Source organism: Rhopalosiphum maidis, chromosome 4, assembly GCF_003676215.2.
Source record: "Rhopalosiphum maidis isolate BTI-1 chromosome 4, ASM367621v3, whole genome shotgun sequence".
In the NCBI taxonomy this organism is placed as follows: Eukaryota; Metazoa; Arthropoda; class Insecta; order Hemiptera; family Aphididae; genus Rhopalosiphum; species Rhopalosiphum maidis.
Window position 1 is genome coordinate 18,848,426 of NC_040880.1, and position 14,787 is coordinate 18,863,212.

At 27.4% G+C, this 14,787-nt stretch overlaps 2 protein-coding genes across 2 annotated transcripts; one reads left to right on the top strand and one right to left on the bottom strand.

The window, feature by feature from the left end:
* Positions 1–731: 731 nt before the first annotated feature.
* On the top strand, positions 732–5,938 carry LOC113549986. The gene is made up of 6 exons (XM_026951548.1): positions 732–1,272; positions 2,005–2,097; positions 2,463–2,646; positions 2,830–2,963; positions 4,927–5,076; positions 5,197–5,938. The coding sequence occupies exons 1-6, from the start codon at positions 1,176–1,178 to the stop codon at positions 5,349–5,351; spliced, it is 813 nt and encodes a 270-aa protein (XP_026807349.1). The 5' UTR covers positions 732–1,175; the 3' UTR covers positions 5,352–5,938.
* Positions 5,939–6,042: 104 nt separating this feature from the next.
* LOC113548391 (putative beta-carotene-binding protein) lies at positions 6,043–7,882 on the bottom strand. Its single transcript, XM_026949253.1, has 5 exons — positions 7,722–7,882; positions 6,830–6,922; positions 6,593–6,731; positions 6,367–6,500; positions 6,043–6,221 (listed from the first exon to the last, which is right to left on the bottom strand). Exons 1-5 carry the CDS (start codon positions 7,798–7,800, stop codon positions 6,043–6,045), a joined length of 624 nt encoding a protein of 207 aa, XP_026805054.1. The 5' UTR covers positions 7,801–7,882.
* Between the last annotated feature and the right edge of the window lie 6,905 nt (positions 7,883–14,787).

Sequence of the window (14,787 nt, forward strand, 5' to 3'; positions counted from 1 at the left end):
CGAGCGAATTCCCCCAACGAAAACAACAACACCGCGCAACAACAATGTTATTATTATTATTATTATTATTATTATTATCGTTATTGCTATCGTCGTCGGCAACCGATATAATTGCGCGCTGGATACGGATTTACTGACGTCTATGACGTATAACAACCGGTTTCGGGCGCATAATTGCCGGTTATTACGATGCGTTTTGGCGCGGAAGAATTCGCGATCGGGACGCCCGCGGTTTACCACATATTATCTGCGTACATGCGCGCGCCCAATTTATGTGGTCCGATGACGAAACGTCGGCTTCGAAGTAAACGTGTAATTTTACGAGTTTCGGGCGAACCGGACGAGGAGGAAAAAGATTAAAAATTAGAAAAAAAAAATCATTTTCCCGGCACCCCCGCGCGGCTACGGCGCAACAACGACAACAACAGCACGACGGCGGCGGCGGTGGTGGTGGCGTCGAAGACGTTACGCGTGCGTATATATATTATTATTATAATCATAAGATTCGTGCGAGTGGGCGGGTGGCACAATTGTTTTATCACAATAATCATCACACGACGACGACGAAGATAATCGCCGGTCGTTGTTATTATTTTATAATTTATATGTTATTTTTTTCTCGTTCTCGCCGAACTCGCGCGCCAGCGTCTCGGGCGACGCGCGATTGCCAAGGTCGAAGTCGCGCGCTTACGCGTACGGGCTGATTCTGCAGTTGAAATGGCCGATCATCGGGTGGCAGCCCAACACTCCGACGCCGAAAGCCGTAGCCGCAGCAGTGCCGTGTCGTGTCGTCGTGTGCTCAGGTGGCCTATAGATCGTATTAATATATTATAAATTGAATAAAATATAATTATATTATATTAGGCGATATTATAGGCATACTACCTATACACATTTCTACTGACCCGACGCGCGCACTGTGTACCGCAACACACTCGGCGGCGATTCGTCTCACCGTGTTTTCGGGGTTGTTTCCGAACCACTCAGTCGCATAACACATTATAGTCTTGTTTTCCCGACGCCGCGTTCGTAAGGGATAGCAAGTTTTTCGCGTGGGTCGCCGTCCGATCGTTTCCGCACCCGTCGACCAATTAACCGCGTGTCGGCGATTGCTGTAGTATTCTCGTGTACGATACACACCTCACGTAATTCCGTATAACATCGTCGCGGTCGCAATGCACGCGATGACTATCAAGTCCGTGATGACAGCCGTAGTCCTGGCGGCCATCGTCTGCACGGTCGCGGGAAAGCCCGCGAAAACCAGCAGACTGGGTAAGTGTGCGAGTTCGGCGGCCGACGGTCCTGTTCGATGATAATATTATATAGTTTACATAATATGTGTGTAGAACGATCGAAGCGATTTCGAATTGTCTGCAGATTTAGAACTCGCGACTAGCACGTGTCCGGCGGAAATAAAAACTCCCGAACAAACGCGGTTCGTGTAACCGATGGCACCAGCTCTACCGACACGATTTTGTGTTCGCGTTTAACGCGTGTTTTCTATAAATAAATATATAATGTCATGATACAATATTACAATACCTGTATCGTGCAGATAGTGTGATACTGTATCGCTGTATTTATTGGAACGCTTCTCGGAGTGCTATTCCCCCCCGGAGGTCTGTGCGAAGGATTCGATTTATCGACGCAACACAATATCAATAGCACGTTTGATTATTATATAGTGTTTTTAACCGTGATGTATATTTCAAAGTCCGTGAATGAAAAACTGTCTGTTTAAAAACGACACCTACTATAATACGCGAATTTAATATGATTTATCTCGGTACCTGAAATAAAGGACTAAATAATATCAAATATGTTTTCAGTCCACGACTATAGGATTACAGTCAATAACATGATTTTGTGTTTTTTCTCTACAGAATCTTTTGAATAGGACCCCGCATATTTCGTCGAGTAGATAATATACTTTCTAATATGTATAGAAATTGAATCAATCCATTTCAAATATTTGATACCGTATTATGTAATTTATGATTTCAGCCAAGTACACGACGCTATGCAAGCTTTCAGACCCAAAATTAAGCCAATGTTTGACTAACTTAATGAAAGATATTTTAAAGCACTCTAAATCAGGTATTTATGTTATAAATTTAAATATATGATATTATATTATATAAATAAGGATCGATGCAATTATTATTTAGTTGAAGCGATAAAAAATTACTACCTATAGATCTAAAAATTGTGGTTGGAGATAGAACGTAATATCATTAATCATAATACGATTATTTTAACGTTTATACAATGTATTCTAATAAAATAAATTGTGTATAAACAATTAGTTTATTTTTGTAATAATGTAATATTTGTTAAACTTGAATTGGTTTTAGATAAATATATAATACATACATATATATATATATATTCGTCAAACTGTATTGCTTCTAGCTTCTATATACGTTTACATTATAGTTTATAATAATATTATTCAAATTTAGGTATACCTGAACTTAACATACCTTCGTTGGAACCATTTGTTATTCAAGAAATTGATTTAAAAATATTCCAAGGTCTGGGTGCCTCTATTTTTGGTGGTACGGTTCAAAGATCCGATAAATCTAAGGCGTTTGCACGTAATTTGGTTATCCATCATTCATCCGAGTTCGATATTCATGAACTTAAGTAAGTATCAACATCCAAGAAAATCACGTAAAACGATTATTTAGCCAATACCATTGATTTCGATATTAGAGTTATTTGAGTTCGATATTTCAATTCCGATACCAAGCGTGTGGTTGTTATAATGCTATTATTATACTATATATTTCTATACTATTGTATTGTAATTTATTAATTTATTTTCAGAGTGGACATTAAAAAGAACGAATTCTTCATAGATCTCACTTTCCCAAAACTGCAAATAGAAGGAGAGTATGACGTAAATTTAATTATGTTTAATATGCCAATTAAAAGCACAGGACCTGTATACATAAATGCAAGTGAGTTATCAAATAGTTGCAATTTCAAAATAACGGTTCTACTGTTCTGTTTGGTTTATTACTATTATTATATTATTTACGCACGATAACTTTTCAAAAATAGTGGATAATTTTAATGCTGTTTTCATAGATTTATTATTTTATATCACCTTAATATTCATTTACGCCTTACGGCACCAATATTTAACATCAATAAATTATTCACATTGCGAATTGACATTTCTATAAAAAAAACTAACCAAAAGTTTTCCCCAAAACAAATAATATCATATATCTATAGTATCTACCTATATTTCGATATATTATTATATTTAGTTAAAATAACACAAACTGTGCTTAAAGTATTTTCTTTATCAGTTTAAAAATGTTAATTATGGTTTTACTAAAATAATAAGAACATATTATATTTATTTGACATAAAAATTATGTGTCGAGCTATATTTTTGTATTTTTATCACATTTTTAGCACCATTATGGTTCCAAAAATGGAAAAAAATATCCAACACACGGTTTTAAGTTAACATTTTGAGTAGCGTAATAATTTTTTTCGTTACAAACATTATTGGTAATAAGAAAAAAATTGTTCAATAATCATAAACAGAATTTTTATACGATACATAAACGTTTATCTATACGTTTTCTTTTTGTAAACACTCACGTCGCACAGTTTCTTATACAAAATATTTTGTTCTTTTTAATGTATAATTGATTATTTTTACTAGCCTGCCGTAAATAAAACCCCAAGGTACGTCACTGCTAAGAATGTTATAAATATTATACACATACAGAACTGTTGTATCAATAAATATTACTTTTAAATAATAGCCATAACTATTTACCTTCTATTTTAAAGGTACAATATAAATATTTCTTGAATAAAAAGTATTTTATTATTGACGAATAGCAAAATAACTAAATTTGAAAAAAATACTAATTATAGATCTTACACAATTCAGTATAATTATGGTTATATTTTAATTGTAGAAATCTTCTATTATTTAGTATATAAAGTGGTTGGAATAAATCTCACTATTGGTTTGAATAAATTGTTCAATCAGTATAAAAGTATATTTTCCCACGCGTTGAACATATAATGTATATTATTATACAAATAACTTTTTCAATTAAATATTTTTATAAATAGATGTAAGAAACATTATTTTCTATAATTGTTTGTGAGTAATATAACTCATCAATATATTATAAATAAACAAAATAATTAAATTTTTTTTTTTTGGTTTCAAATTAAATTAAATGTTTAAATACAACAGAAATTACCCAAAGTATTTGATATTTATGGTATGTATTTTATATTTTCTTCTCTAAGCTAAATTATTTAATATATAAGGTTTATTAATACCATAAGAATTAACTCTAATTAATTTTAAATGTTGTCAATAATCTTGAGTAGACAGATAACATTATTTATACACACTTTAAAAAACAAAAAGTAGTACTTTAAACAAAAATTATAATTTATATAATTTACGAGATCAATTTTTGATTAATTTCGTAAAAATTACAAATTACATAATAATATAACCGCTTGTGCGAAGTAATTTACTATACCAAACCTTGAACCCGTATCAAACCTTGAATTAATTAAACAATAGTAAAATTAACAAGGAAACACAATAATCCTAAATAGTAATTAAAATATTTTAATCAGCTAATACGATTTACTTTTTTTTGCTAATTGCACATTTAAAAACTCAGCAAAAAAATATACGATATTTTGATGAAAATCTCATGAAGTACAATTAAGTTATTTTCCTGTTATTTGCCTTAAGCAAAATTAAATTTTTAATCATCAAATAACACGACACCAATGTTTTTATTGGGTCTGCAATGTTTAATATTGTAGATAGTAGATCAGCAGTCAGCATTATTGATATAACCATAAGATGATACTATTATGGTTAATTATCTCTTAACTAAAACAAATCCAATGGTAATATTCTAGCTGACATTGCAGTCAAAGCTACATTGAACGGGAAAACGATAAAGAGGAAGAACGAGTCTTTATTATTGTTCGACAGCATCGACATCAAAGTGGACTTTAAAGACTACTCAATATCGATTCAAAATTTGTTCAAGAAAGACCAAAACCTAAGTAAGCAAATACAATATCGTGGGACAACAAATAACTAATATTTATCTTCTTCTTATTTTTATTTTTAATGAAAATGTTTCTTATCGAAATATCCTATCGTTTTTGTATTTAAATTTTCAGACAGAGCATTGAACGATATTCTCAAGAGTCAAAAAGCTGAGTTGAGGAAATTAACAAAGCCAATGATCGAAGAATTAGCCGGTAAAATGGTGCTGTCTATGATAAATCAGATTTTGACCGGCTTACCGATTGAGGAAATTTTTATAACAGAGTAATGTTTGGTGTTACACCATATCTAATGGCTTACCTTAAATGTATTTATTCTTGATTTATTTTTACTGTTATGTTTATTTAATAGCTTAAGGAGAAAACTGTAACGAACCAATGTATTCGTATAAAATGTATTTTTTATATATTATATAGTTACCAATTAATGTGATCATATTAAAAACGACCATTTTACTAGTCTTCTAAAAATATTTTACAACATTAGTATTCAGACTTATAAAAAACAAAATATTGATAATTTTATATTGTTAATCTGGAAACAGTTGTTCGTAGGTAAAGTGTTGCGTAAGCTTTTCCACAGTATCTAATACAAACTCTTCAAGCACTTTTTGAATAATCGGTCTGAGCTCCATGAAAAACATTACGAAATTGGCATTTATAGCCATATTGAGTACTTCACCTAAGAGAAAATCAATACTAAAGATTAATTATAAACATAATTTAAGTTGAATACTTTATTTTTGATTTAGTTGAATATTATTTATATCATGTACCTTCATGTTTTATATTTTTTCAATTTATATATTTACGGGATTTTTTTTTACCGATAATATTATAGGTAAATAAGTCTTATTTAATATTTTATGTAAGTTTAATTTTATAAATACCTTTATTTGATGCATTAATAAAATATTTAAAAAGCTTTAATGTGTATTTGTTATTTTTTTATTCCACAGTTTATTTTAAAATCAAATCAATAAACTTACCTAAGTTTTTATCACCACCAAATAAATTTCTTAGTTCTATACTGCCTCTGTTTATTGCAATTCTAAGCGATATATGGTGGAAACGTATATAATTCAAACCGTCGATATCGATTATGTTTCCCAGTAGCGATACGTTGCATTTCACCCCATCTTAAATCCAAATCACTTTAGTATTTTTGAATAAGCAGCTCCATAAAAAGCAATCATAACATTAAGAAAAAAAATACTCCCAAAGACGACAATACACTGACACAAAAGAATTATGTATTATAAAAGGACCGCAACGTAAACTTACATATGTCCAAATCGAAATCTCCTTGACCTTTGATGATCAACCTTGCGATTTTGCCATCGATGCTGTAATTACCCAATATATGCATGTGAGGGAATCTCACTTGGAATTTATACTCCTGTTTGTCTATGTCAGCTCTATTTCAAGTGTCCGATAATAGTAAATTTATATATTCTCATAAATGCAATAGACAAGGCATAATTATGTATTGTGTGATACTTATGCTTACATAAGATGAGTAATAGTGAAATTACTGGTTCCGGTGACTAATAAATTGGTGGTTTCTATTTTCAACCCGTTCCCATTCGTTGGAATAAGTGTATTAATCAACATTGGGTCCATAGGGGCAACGTCAAATTCGGGAATTCCTTGAATAAATGTTAAATTAAATTTTAAATGTTTTTTCAACAACGGTACACAGTATAGCGCAATTAGCGTTAATACTATAAAAGTATTAATTATTTACCTTCCGCGAGCTTAGTTCTTAAAAAATATGCTGATTCTATAATACATTTTGGAATGTCCGGATTTGAGCGGCGACAAATGTGTAAGTAATCAGCTAAAAAATCGATGAATTCTTTTTATGCTTTAAAATACACTTAATCATTGGATATTTTAAATTTCCTACGATAAACTTTAAATAATAAACGTTTATCGGTTACAGATATGCTGCACTTTACATTTGATAATTAAATATTAGAGGAATGATAGTTTAAGAAAAAAGTATGATATGAACAAATGTACGAGTTTTTAATAACTTGTAAAAAACGAAATTAAAATACTAAATATCTATTACTTTTGATGAAATTAATAAATGTTTTATTATAGTGTTGTAAAATAAGGTATTGAACCTAACCTTTTATGCTACTCGATATATTATATTACCTATATCCTTAAGGATTAACATAAAATATTCAGCACACCAATAGCTAGTAGATTCCTCATAAAATAAAATTTCCTAGGTATTGAATAATCACGAAAACTTCGGTATTAAAACTAAAGTACCTATTCAACTATTGACATGTTAATAAAGTTGTACGATGGACATTAAAAATTATAATATACATATTCAGCAAACAAAATATTATAAAGAAATAATTGTATAACGTGTACAATATTAAATAACATATTATTAAGGTAGGTAACATGAGAATTAATTTAAATTATGAATTAATTAAACATAAAAAAAGTATCTTGATAAAATATAATCAAATTATATTAGGTTAGATTTATCAACATGAAATACAATAATATAATCTATACTCTTAATTACATAAAACAAATAAATTTACCCAATAATAACTTTTGTGTATAAAAAAATTATGTTTTTATTTATTTTCATCTAATTCAAAACTTACGTATAGGCTTCAACTTTGAATAAACATTGTTTACACACAAAACTACAATAATAATGGTGACATACAGAGAATTTGCCATTTCTACCGAACAAATAGTATACCGGTCAAATAGTAACTTCAAATATTTCGATTAATATGCAAATAGGATTTAGATGACCTAGTTTTCCTGCTATACTAACTGATAAATATGATTTACCCATCGCTTTTATATTGACTCAAAGTTTGATGGTTAAGGACAGTTTTAATTGCCATTTTCTTAAACTTTTTGTACCTAAGAATTATGCTTTGATTAGTCTTTAATAACTATTGTTATTCAATCGAATCAGTTCTCACGATGACGTTAACAAATAGAATTCAAGGAAATTGAATTTCAAGGCTAATAAAAAGTTACATTATAAACATAAAATCACATAAATAAATAATGTTCAGACTTTGTATAACTCGATAAGAATTATACAAAATAAATTTAAAAAAAAAATTAACGACAGCTGTGTGATTCACGAGTACTAACTTCCTGGACAGCTTTTTAATCGTAAATTAAATACAAACAAACAACAGCAAACAATATTTAATATTAAAATATATTGCGTAATTAAAATCAATATGTTAAAATTGACTTTTAACTATATTTGTAAAAACGTGATTAGCAGATGGTATGTAAGATAAATAAGTTAAATATGCACAAAATATTTTTTACATAGATGATTTAGGTAATTTAATATATTTAATTAAAATAATCGTTCACAGATTAACTAGTAAGATCATTTTAGTTTACTATAAATTATATACAATGTGACATCATCACATTTAGGTATTATCATAGCGTGCATAATCACAGAAAAGTTTAGGTACTGAACAAATTAATAATTAATCGTTTACATAAACTATTGAATAATATATATAAATAATGTATAATATTGATTTTTTTACTAATTTAATCGTATCTGTCATTCAGACATCATTGTAGCTTATAGAAAAGGTTTTTTGATATAATTCCGTCCAAAATATTATTTAATATTTAACGATTAACAATTTAATTGCATATATATACTATTAGCCCAGCATCTGTAGATATAAAAATAAATGATTTTCATGGGTGAACCGTGAACATAATTTTGACCTTAAATAATATTTTACTTAAGTCTTAGATTGTAACTAATGGCTATATACTGTATCTCAGCCGCCAATTTTGTAACGAATTTTAAGTATAATTTGTGAGTGGGATTGCTGGCCCAGAAATATGTTCTTACAAGTACTAATGCATAAACAATAAACATTCTATCATATGCAAATAGTAACTATTTTCGAGATAACTCTGATGTATAACTCAATTATAAGGTGTTATTTTTACACAGTTCAAAGCTATAATGAACCACAATTCTAATAGCGCTGCGCTTCTTTTACAGTTAAAAGTTACGAAGATTCGATGTACATGCAGTATTTTAAAGCTTATTTTAACCTACCTAGTAAATACCTCTTGGATTTCCAATGGTTTATATCTGAAAATAATTTGAATTGTTTAATTAATTTTCCTAAAAAATAAAAAGCACTTAATATTGTAACGTTAGCTATTAAATCGTGCAACAGTCAAATATTTAGACTGGTAAACAACTAATAATGTTTAGCCCGAACAAAACTTCAGTAGGGAACAAGTTCAAAGTAAATTAAAATACAAAAGAAAACCTACACGATTAAGCATAAAAATCTCTACAACGTTGCCATTTTTAATTTTGAACTGTATTATACAAAAATATTTATTCAAATAATTATAATTTAAAATATGACATGATTTCTTAGTAAATAATGTGTAATATACATAGTCACATTATAATAGTATTTAGATCTATTTGATTATATTAATATAATAATAAATTAAATTGATATGCCTTGGTATCTGTTCCCAAGTTGGCTTAAATATATTAATAAAGATTCCGCATTCTAACGATTTAAATATTGGATGGAAGCTTAAATATTAAATAATAATAATAACCTATTACAGAATGTGGCAACATCGCATAAAATATTCTATACTCAACAGTGTTGCTGAAAAGGTATAAGCTCAATCGTGCTTTACCGAAAAATATAAATCACATTATTGATTGGAGACTGAACCGGAGAATCGCAGATAACTGCGTAATCGTTCCGCGAATATCACTTTAAATTTAAAACGGTTTGTTATGAGTCTATGACACTGGTTTTATTTTTTTCTACATATCTAAGACTACGTTTCGTATTTCACGCTTGAATTCGAAGAATTATAAGCATTTATTATGTTGATTTCATTTCCCATTCATTATTAGGGTCATCAATATTGTCGTCGAATTCGTAAATATGTGTTTATTTTTTTTATTCACCAATGCGGTTATAGCCGGGATGGTTTTGTTTTGAACTGCCTCGTGATTATTAATAGAAATTATATAATCAGATTTTACGAAATGAATAATTACCTGCAGCCACAAGTGACCTTGAGATAAAAACGATTCGTATACATGTTTACGATATGTGAATTTATGTTAGATTTATGGCTATCTCCTGAAATATAACTTATTTATAGAATTAAATTGTACTAATAAAAACTTCAATTTTAAATTTATAACTGTAAGATGAATACATTTTACATTTTTAAATACTAAATTGGAATAAGAGTAATAAGACCCACGGGATTAAGACACATTAAAAAAAAATAATAACAGCACCAGCTTGTGTGCTCAGCACAACCAGCATGAAACTATACAAACTGGAAACATAAAATTTAAATAGGAGTTTTCGATTTTTCAAGTTATTTAAAATTAAAAATTTATATAATTAATCCATTTATCAAAATTTAGTTTCTGTAAATATTTTTTAATTAATTTTTTATTTCTACTATTCAAACAATGGTTCTGTAAGTAATTATAATTTAGTAAGAAGCTGGTGTAAGAGTGTATTATTAATTTATGGGTAATATAAAGAGTTTATTTTTCTGAAAATGTCGACGTTTATTTTCATTAACACCGTTATTTTTAATATTTTTTGTTTTTATTATTTAATGCCATAGTCCACAATCTAGTATCTTTTCAGATAAAATTTGATAAATAATTTATTGCTCAAAAAATTGCCATCTATGATATCTATATATACGTGCATATATTAAATATTTTATATCAATAAAATCCGTTGCCTATACTAATTAATAATATTATTATAATTAATTTATTGGAGACTACCCAATAGTACGAGTCCGGAGTCGTTGGTGGGAGATGTATGGAAATGGACAAAAATCGGTCGGCCAACTAATTATTTTTTTTTAAGACAGAGTATAGTGTAAAGATAGTTGGTTTTGGAGTATCGAGAACAAGATACAAGATACAATTGTAACAGAAATACTGGACAAATTTGCCTACGTGTTGATGAATGTACAGTGACGCATAACATATTTCGAGTATCCACTATCCACGCGGGATATCATTTTGAAGTGAAAACATTTGTTTTTATGTTTATATTTTAGTAAATTTATTATACATATAAATTCGTATTCGTCTTTGTTTTGTGTCGGAATACAGCAATCTAATCCACAGCTGTGCGATAGTGTGTATTTTGACACAAGTGTGAACGTAAACGTTAAAGTTTAATATAGGCATTAATTATAGTATAGAAACCTAGCTTAAATTTTTTTTTTTAAATACATTTTTTTCAAACTTAAACTTTAAATTAAAATACCTTAATTTTAATTATTTTAATTTCAATAATCAATAATTAAGCATATTTGTATTTATTAATTTATTTGAATCAAAAATAACAATGTATAATTTATCATTATACTTAAAAAAAAAATAATTAACTGAAAACATATTTTAAATTATTTTAATTTTACAAATAATTTATCATACGATGAAATTACAATATATTATAACTCGATACATGTCACCTTTAAGAATAACAATTAGTGGGGGGGGGCGGAGATTTCAGATTCATTTAGAATATTAATGTGTAAAGATGAAAATAGAGAAAAATAATATACTAAATAACTTTAATGCAATAATTGGATATACATCTTTTTAATTTCATACTTAAATCTTGATTTATTTTGAATAATTTTAATATTGTGGGGCAAGTGCTAAATTTTCATAAATAATAATTCTTGTTTCAATATTATTTTGACTTTTATAATTCACTTTATTTTTTTTTATTTCTAAAATTGACATTTTTCCATTTAACTATTCAAAAGTTAATACTTGTAAAATTTTGAATTTGTTTCTGTACAAAAAATATTATCATTATATTCTTTACATATTACTACATTTTAGCGGTTCTAAGGCATTTATATATGAAGAATTGCAGACCACCATACAATTAGACCACACATATATATAAATATATATATATATTGGTCAATATAGATTGTACTAATGCAGTAAAACTAAATATATTATCCTAATGGCATTAATATATAAAATATTAAATAATTTCTTGAATATATAAAAACATTTCCTGATGCGTATTATTACATATTCAATATGTGGTACCCATTTAAGGTGTTTATCAAATATTACTCCTGATAATTTCTGAATATTTGATGGATTGTACTCTATTTAGATTAATGCAATGTATATAACAAATTTTTTACCATAATCTATATTTTTTTTCTGAAAGCATTTATTTATATGTGATTTTAGAATCATGTTCTTTGGTGAGTTTTTTATAATCGAGAAAAATGGAATAAACACCGATTTTTTTATTATTTAGATATAAACTATTTTTTGCATACCAATTATTTACGATTAAAAGTCCCAAATTCATCTTCGCCTCCATTCACAGCAATTTTCACACTCAAATAATAATACTGTTTCATCAGCGAATTCTACTATATCTCCATTTATATCTAACTCAAGTTAACCAATCATATACGTGTATAAGACCTGTAGTATAAAATATCTTATTATTTGATAATCACTAAAGTTTTCATTTATTTTTACAGCTTGTAGTCTATTACATAAATAAGATTTAAACCCAAACCAAATTGTATTCTTATTCTTACTATTTCTTTTAAATCCATAAATATTTCATGTAAAACTGAAACGAAGGCTTTAGCAATATCCAAAAATATTCCTATACACCTTTTTCCTTTATCTAGAGAATTATAGATTACATCAGTCACATACGATATAGCATCTTGGCTACCAACATTTTCTTTAAATACTTTAAATTTTCTTTCATTTATGGCGTTATTATTGATAAATATTAATATATTTTTGTAATTGAATTTTCTCTAATTTTTCTTTTTTTTATCTATTGCAAAGACTAATGAAATATAGGACGATAATTTGACATTTCCCTTAAATCCCCAAATGTATGTACTAAAATAATTAAAGCTTTAAAATATCGTAATGCTATTTAAAAAAAAAATAAAATATAATATAATAATTTACAATGTAAATTTGTAATAAATAAAAAAAAAAATTAAAATAAAAATAAAATTAATTAATGGATGTCATTATGATTTTAGAAATTATTAAATTTCCAACATTACATTCTTGAAAAATTAATAAAAGATTCCACATGAGTTGATATTATATCTATATAAAAAATAGCCTCAATTGTATTTATATGCAATTAAAAACTAAAGTTAGAATTTTTGCGTAATTTGTAAAAAATAATAAAATTTAAATCTATTTTTTACACAAATCTCCAGACTAGAGTATTTTTTAATAAAAATTATATGTAAAAACAAATTATTAACCGTAAAAATATTATATTATACATAACGAAACAACCTGTGTTCGATTTAACGTATTTTTGTAAATTTAAATACAATTAAATAAATAAATACATATTTTTTATAGTAATAATAACTTCATAACATCATATATTTTTACAAAATTTGTAGGCATACCCAAATGTCCCATGTGCGGTGGGTGGTGTAAGATAAAGTTTAGTAACACCGTATAACTTTGGAACATATGCACCAGTGTACTGTTGATAACTAAATAAATTTACACCATTTATACTTTTATTTGTGAAACTGGTTTACTCAATTGCTTCCGAATACACGATTTTATATTGTATTTACTTATTAATCCTTAAAATACCGTTGTTAATCATAATTTTATGTTATTCTTACTTTATCCTACTTTAACTTAGAGTTATTAATTAATATTAAATGCCAAGATACCTATCTACGAAATGGTCGACTATAATATGTTGGTTTTTTGTTTTATGATTTATCTTATAGACATTATAGATATTAAACGTGAGTATTTATTTTTCATTTAACTAATTCATAGATTAATATTATAAAAAAAGACATTAACTATAAAAAATTATCTAACTAAAAAATAATTTGCAAATTTTCGTGAATGTTGTCATGGTTATAATATTAAATATCCTGAATACTGTTTTTCGACATTTTTTAATTAGTAAATGAATAAACTAAGATAAATCTTGTATTATATTTTTATGCTTTACGACCCAGCAAAAATGTTTTTATTGTACTTAAAGAAAAAAATTAACTAAAAAAAGTGGATATCACTCTGCTGTGTTATATATCGTTATTTTACTCGATTTCTTTGAAAAAATAAATTTCATACAGATATAAAATTTTTTCTATATTTACGCTTGAATTTTTTTTTAGTTACTTAAAGGAAAACTTATGGATAACCTTGAGTTGGGTTTTTTAACTTTAGAAAGGTCAAAATATTTTGAAAATTTAATCGTAAATAGATAACACTAATATATACATTTAGCGAAAAGTGTAAAGTATTTACAATGATTCGTTTTTGAGTTACAGCAAAATAAAATTAGATTATGCGTAAAAATTCCCGTTTTTCGTTATTTTTTTAGAGTTTTTTCAGGCGCTTTTGAAAACTACTGGAAATTTTTTACTTTTGACCCTTCGAAGTAGCAACTAGATGGATTTTATTTTTCAGAGAGGGGGCTGATGACAAAAATCAAATTATTATTTCTACTCCAAAACGTGATGACAGACACAAAAAAAGAGATAAAAACATACATCATTGTTAAATGAATGCATTAATCACTCTGTTAAAAATCTAAAATAAAAAATAAATAAAAAAACCATAAGAATTTT

What these genes read in the sequence shown, in the direction of transcription:
- LOC113548391 (XM_026949253.1), bottom strand. Translation starts at nt 7,800, where the DNA reads ATGGCAAATTCTCTGTATGTCACCATTATTATTGTAGTTTTGTGTGTA. An exon ending in AAGAACTAAGCTCGCGGAAG is followed by an intron (nt 6,732 to 6,829) that starts GTAAATAATTAA and finishes CATTTATTCAAG; the next exon opens with GAATTCCCGAATTTGACGTT. An exon ending in TTCACTATTACTCATCTTAT is followed by an intron (nt 6,501 to 6,592) that starts GTAAGCATAAGT and finishes CACTTGAAATAG; the next exon opens with AGCTGACATAGACAAACAGG.
- LOC113549986 (XM_026951548.1), top strand. Translation starts at nt 1,176, where the DNA reads ATGCACGCGATGACTATCAAGTCCGTGATGACAGCCGTAGTCCTGGCG. An exon ending in TTTAAAGCACTCTAAATCAG is followed by an intron (nt 2,098 to 2,462) that starts GTATTTATGTTA and finishes ATTCAAATTTAG; the next exon opens with GTATACCTGAACTTAACATA. An exon ending in TTCGATATTCATGAACTTAA is followed by an intron (nt 2,647 to 2,829) that starts GTAAGTATCAAC and finishes ATTTATTTTCAG; the next exon opens with AGTGGACATTAAAAAGAACG.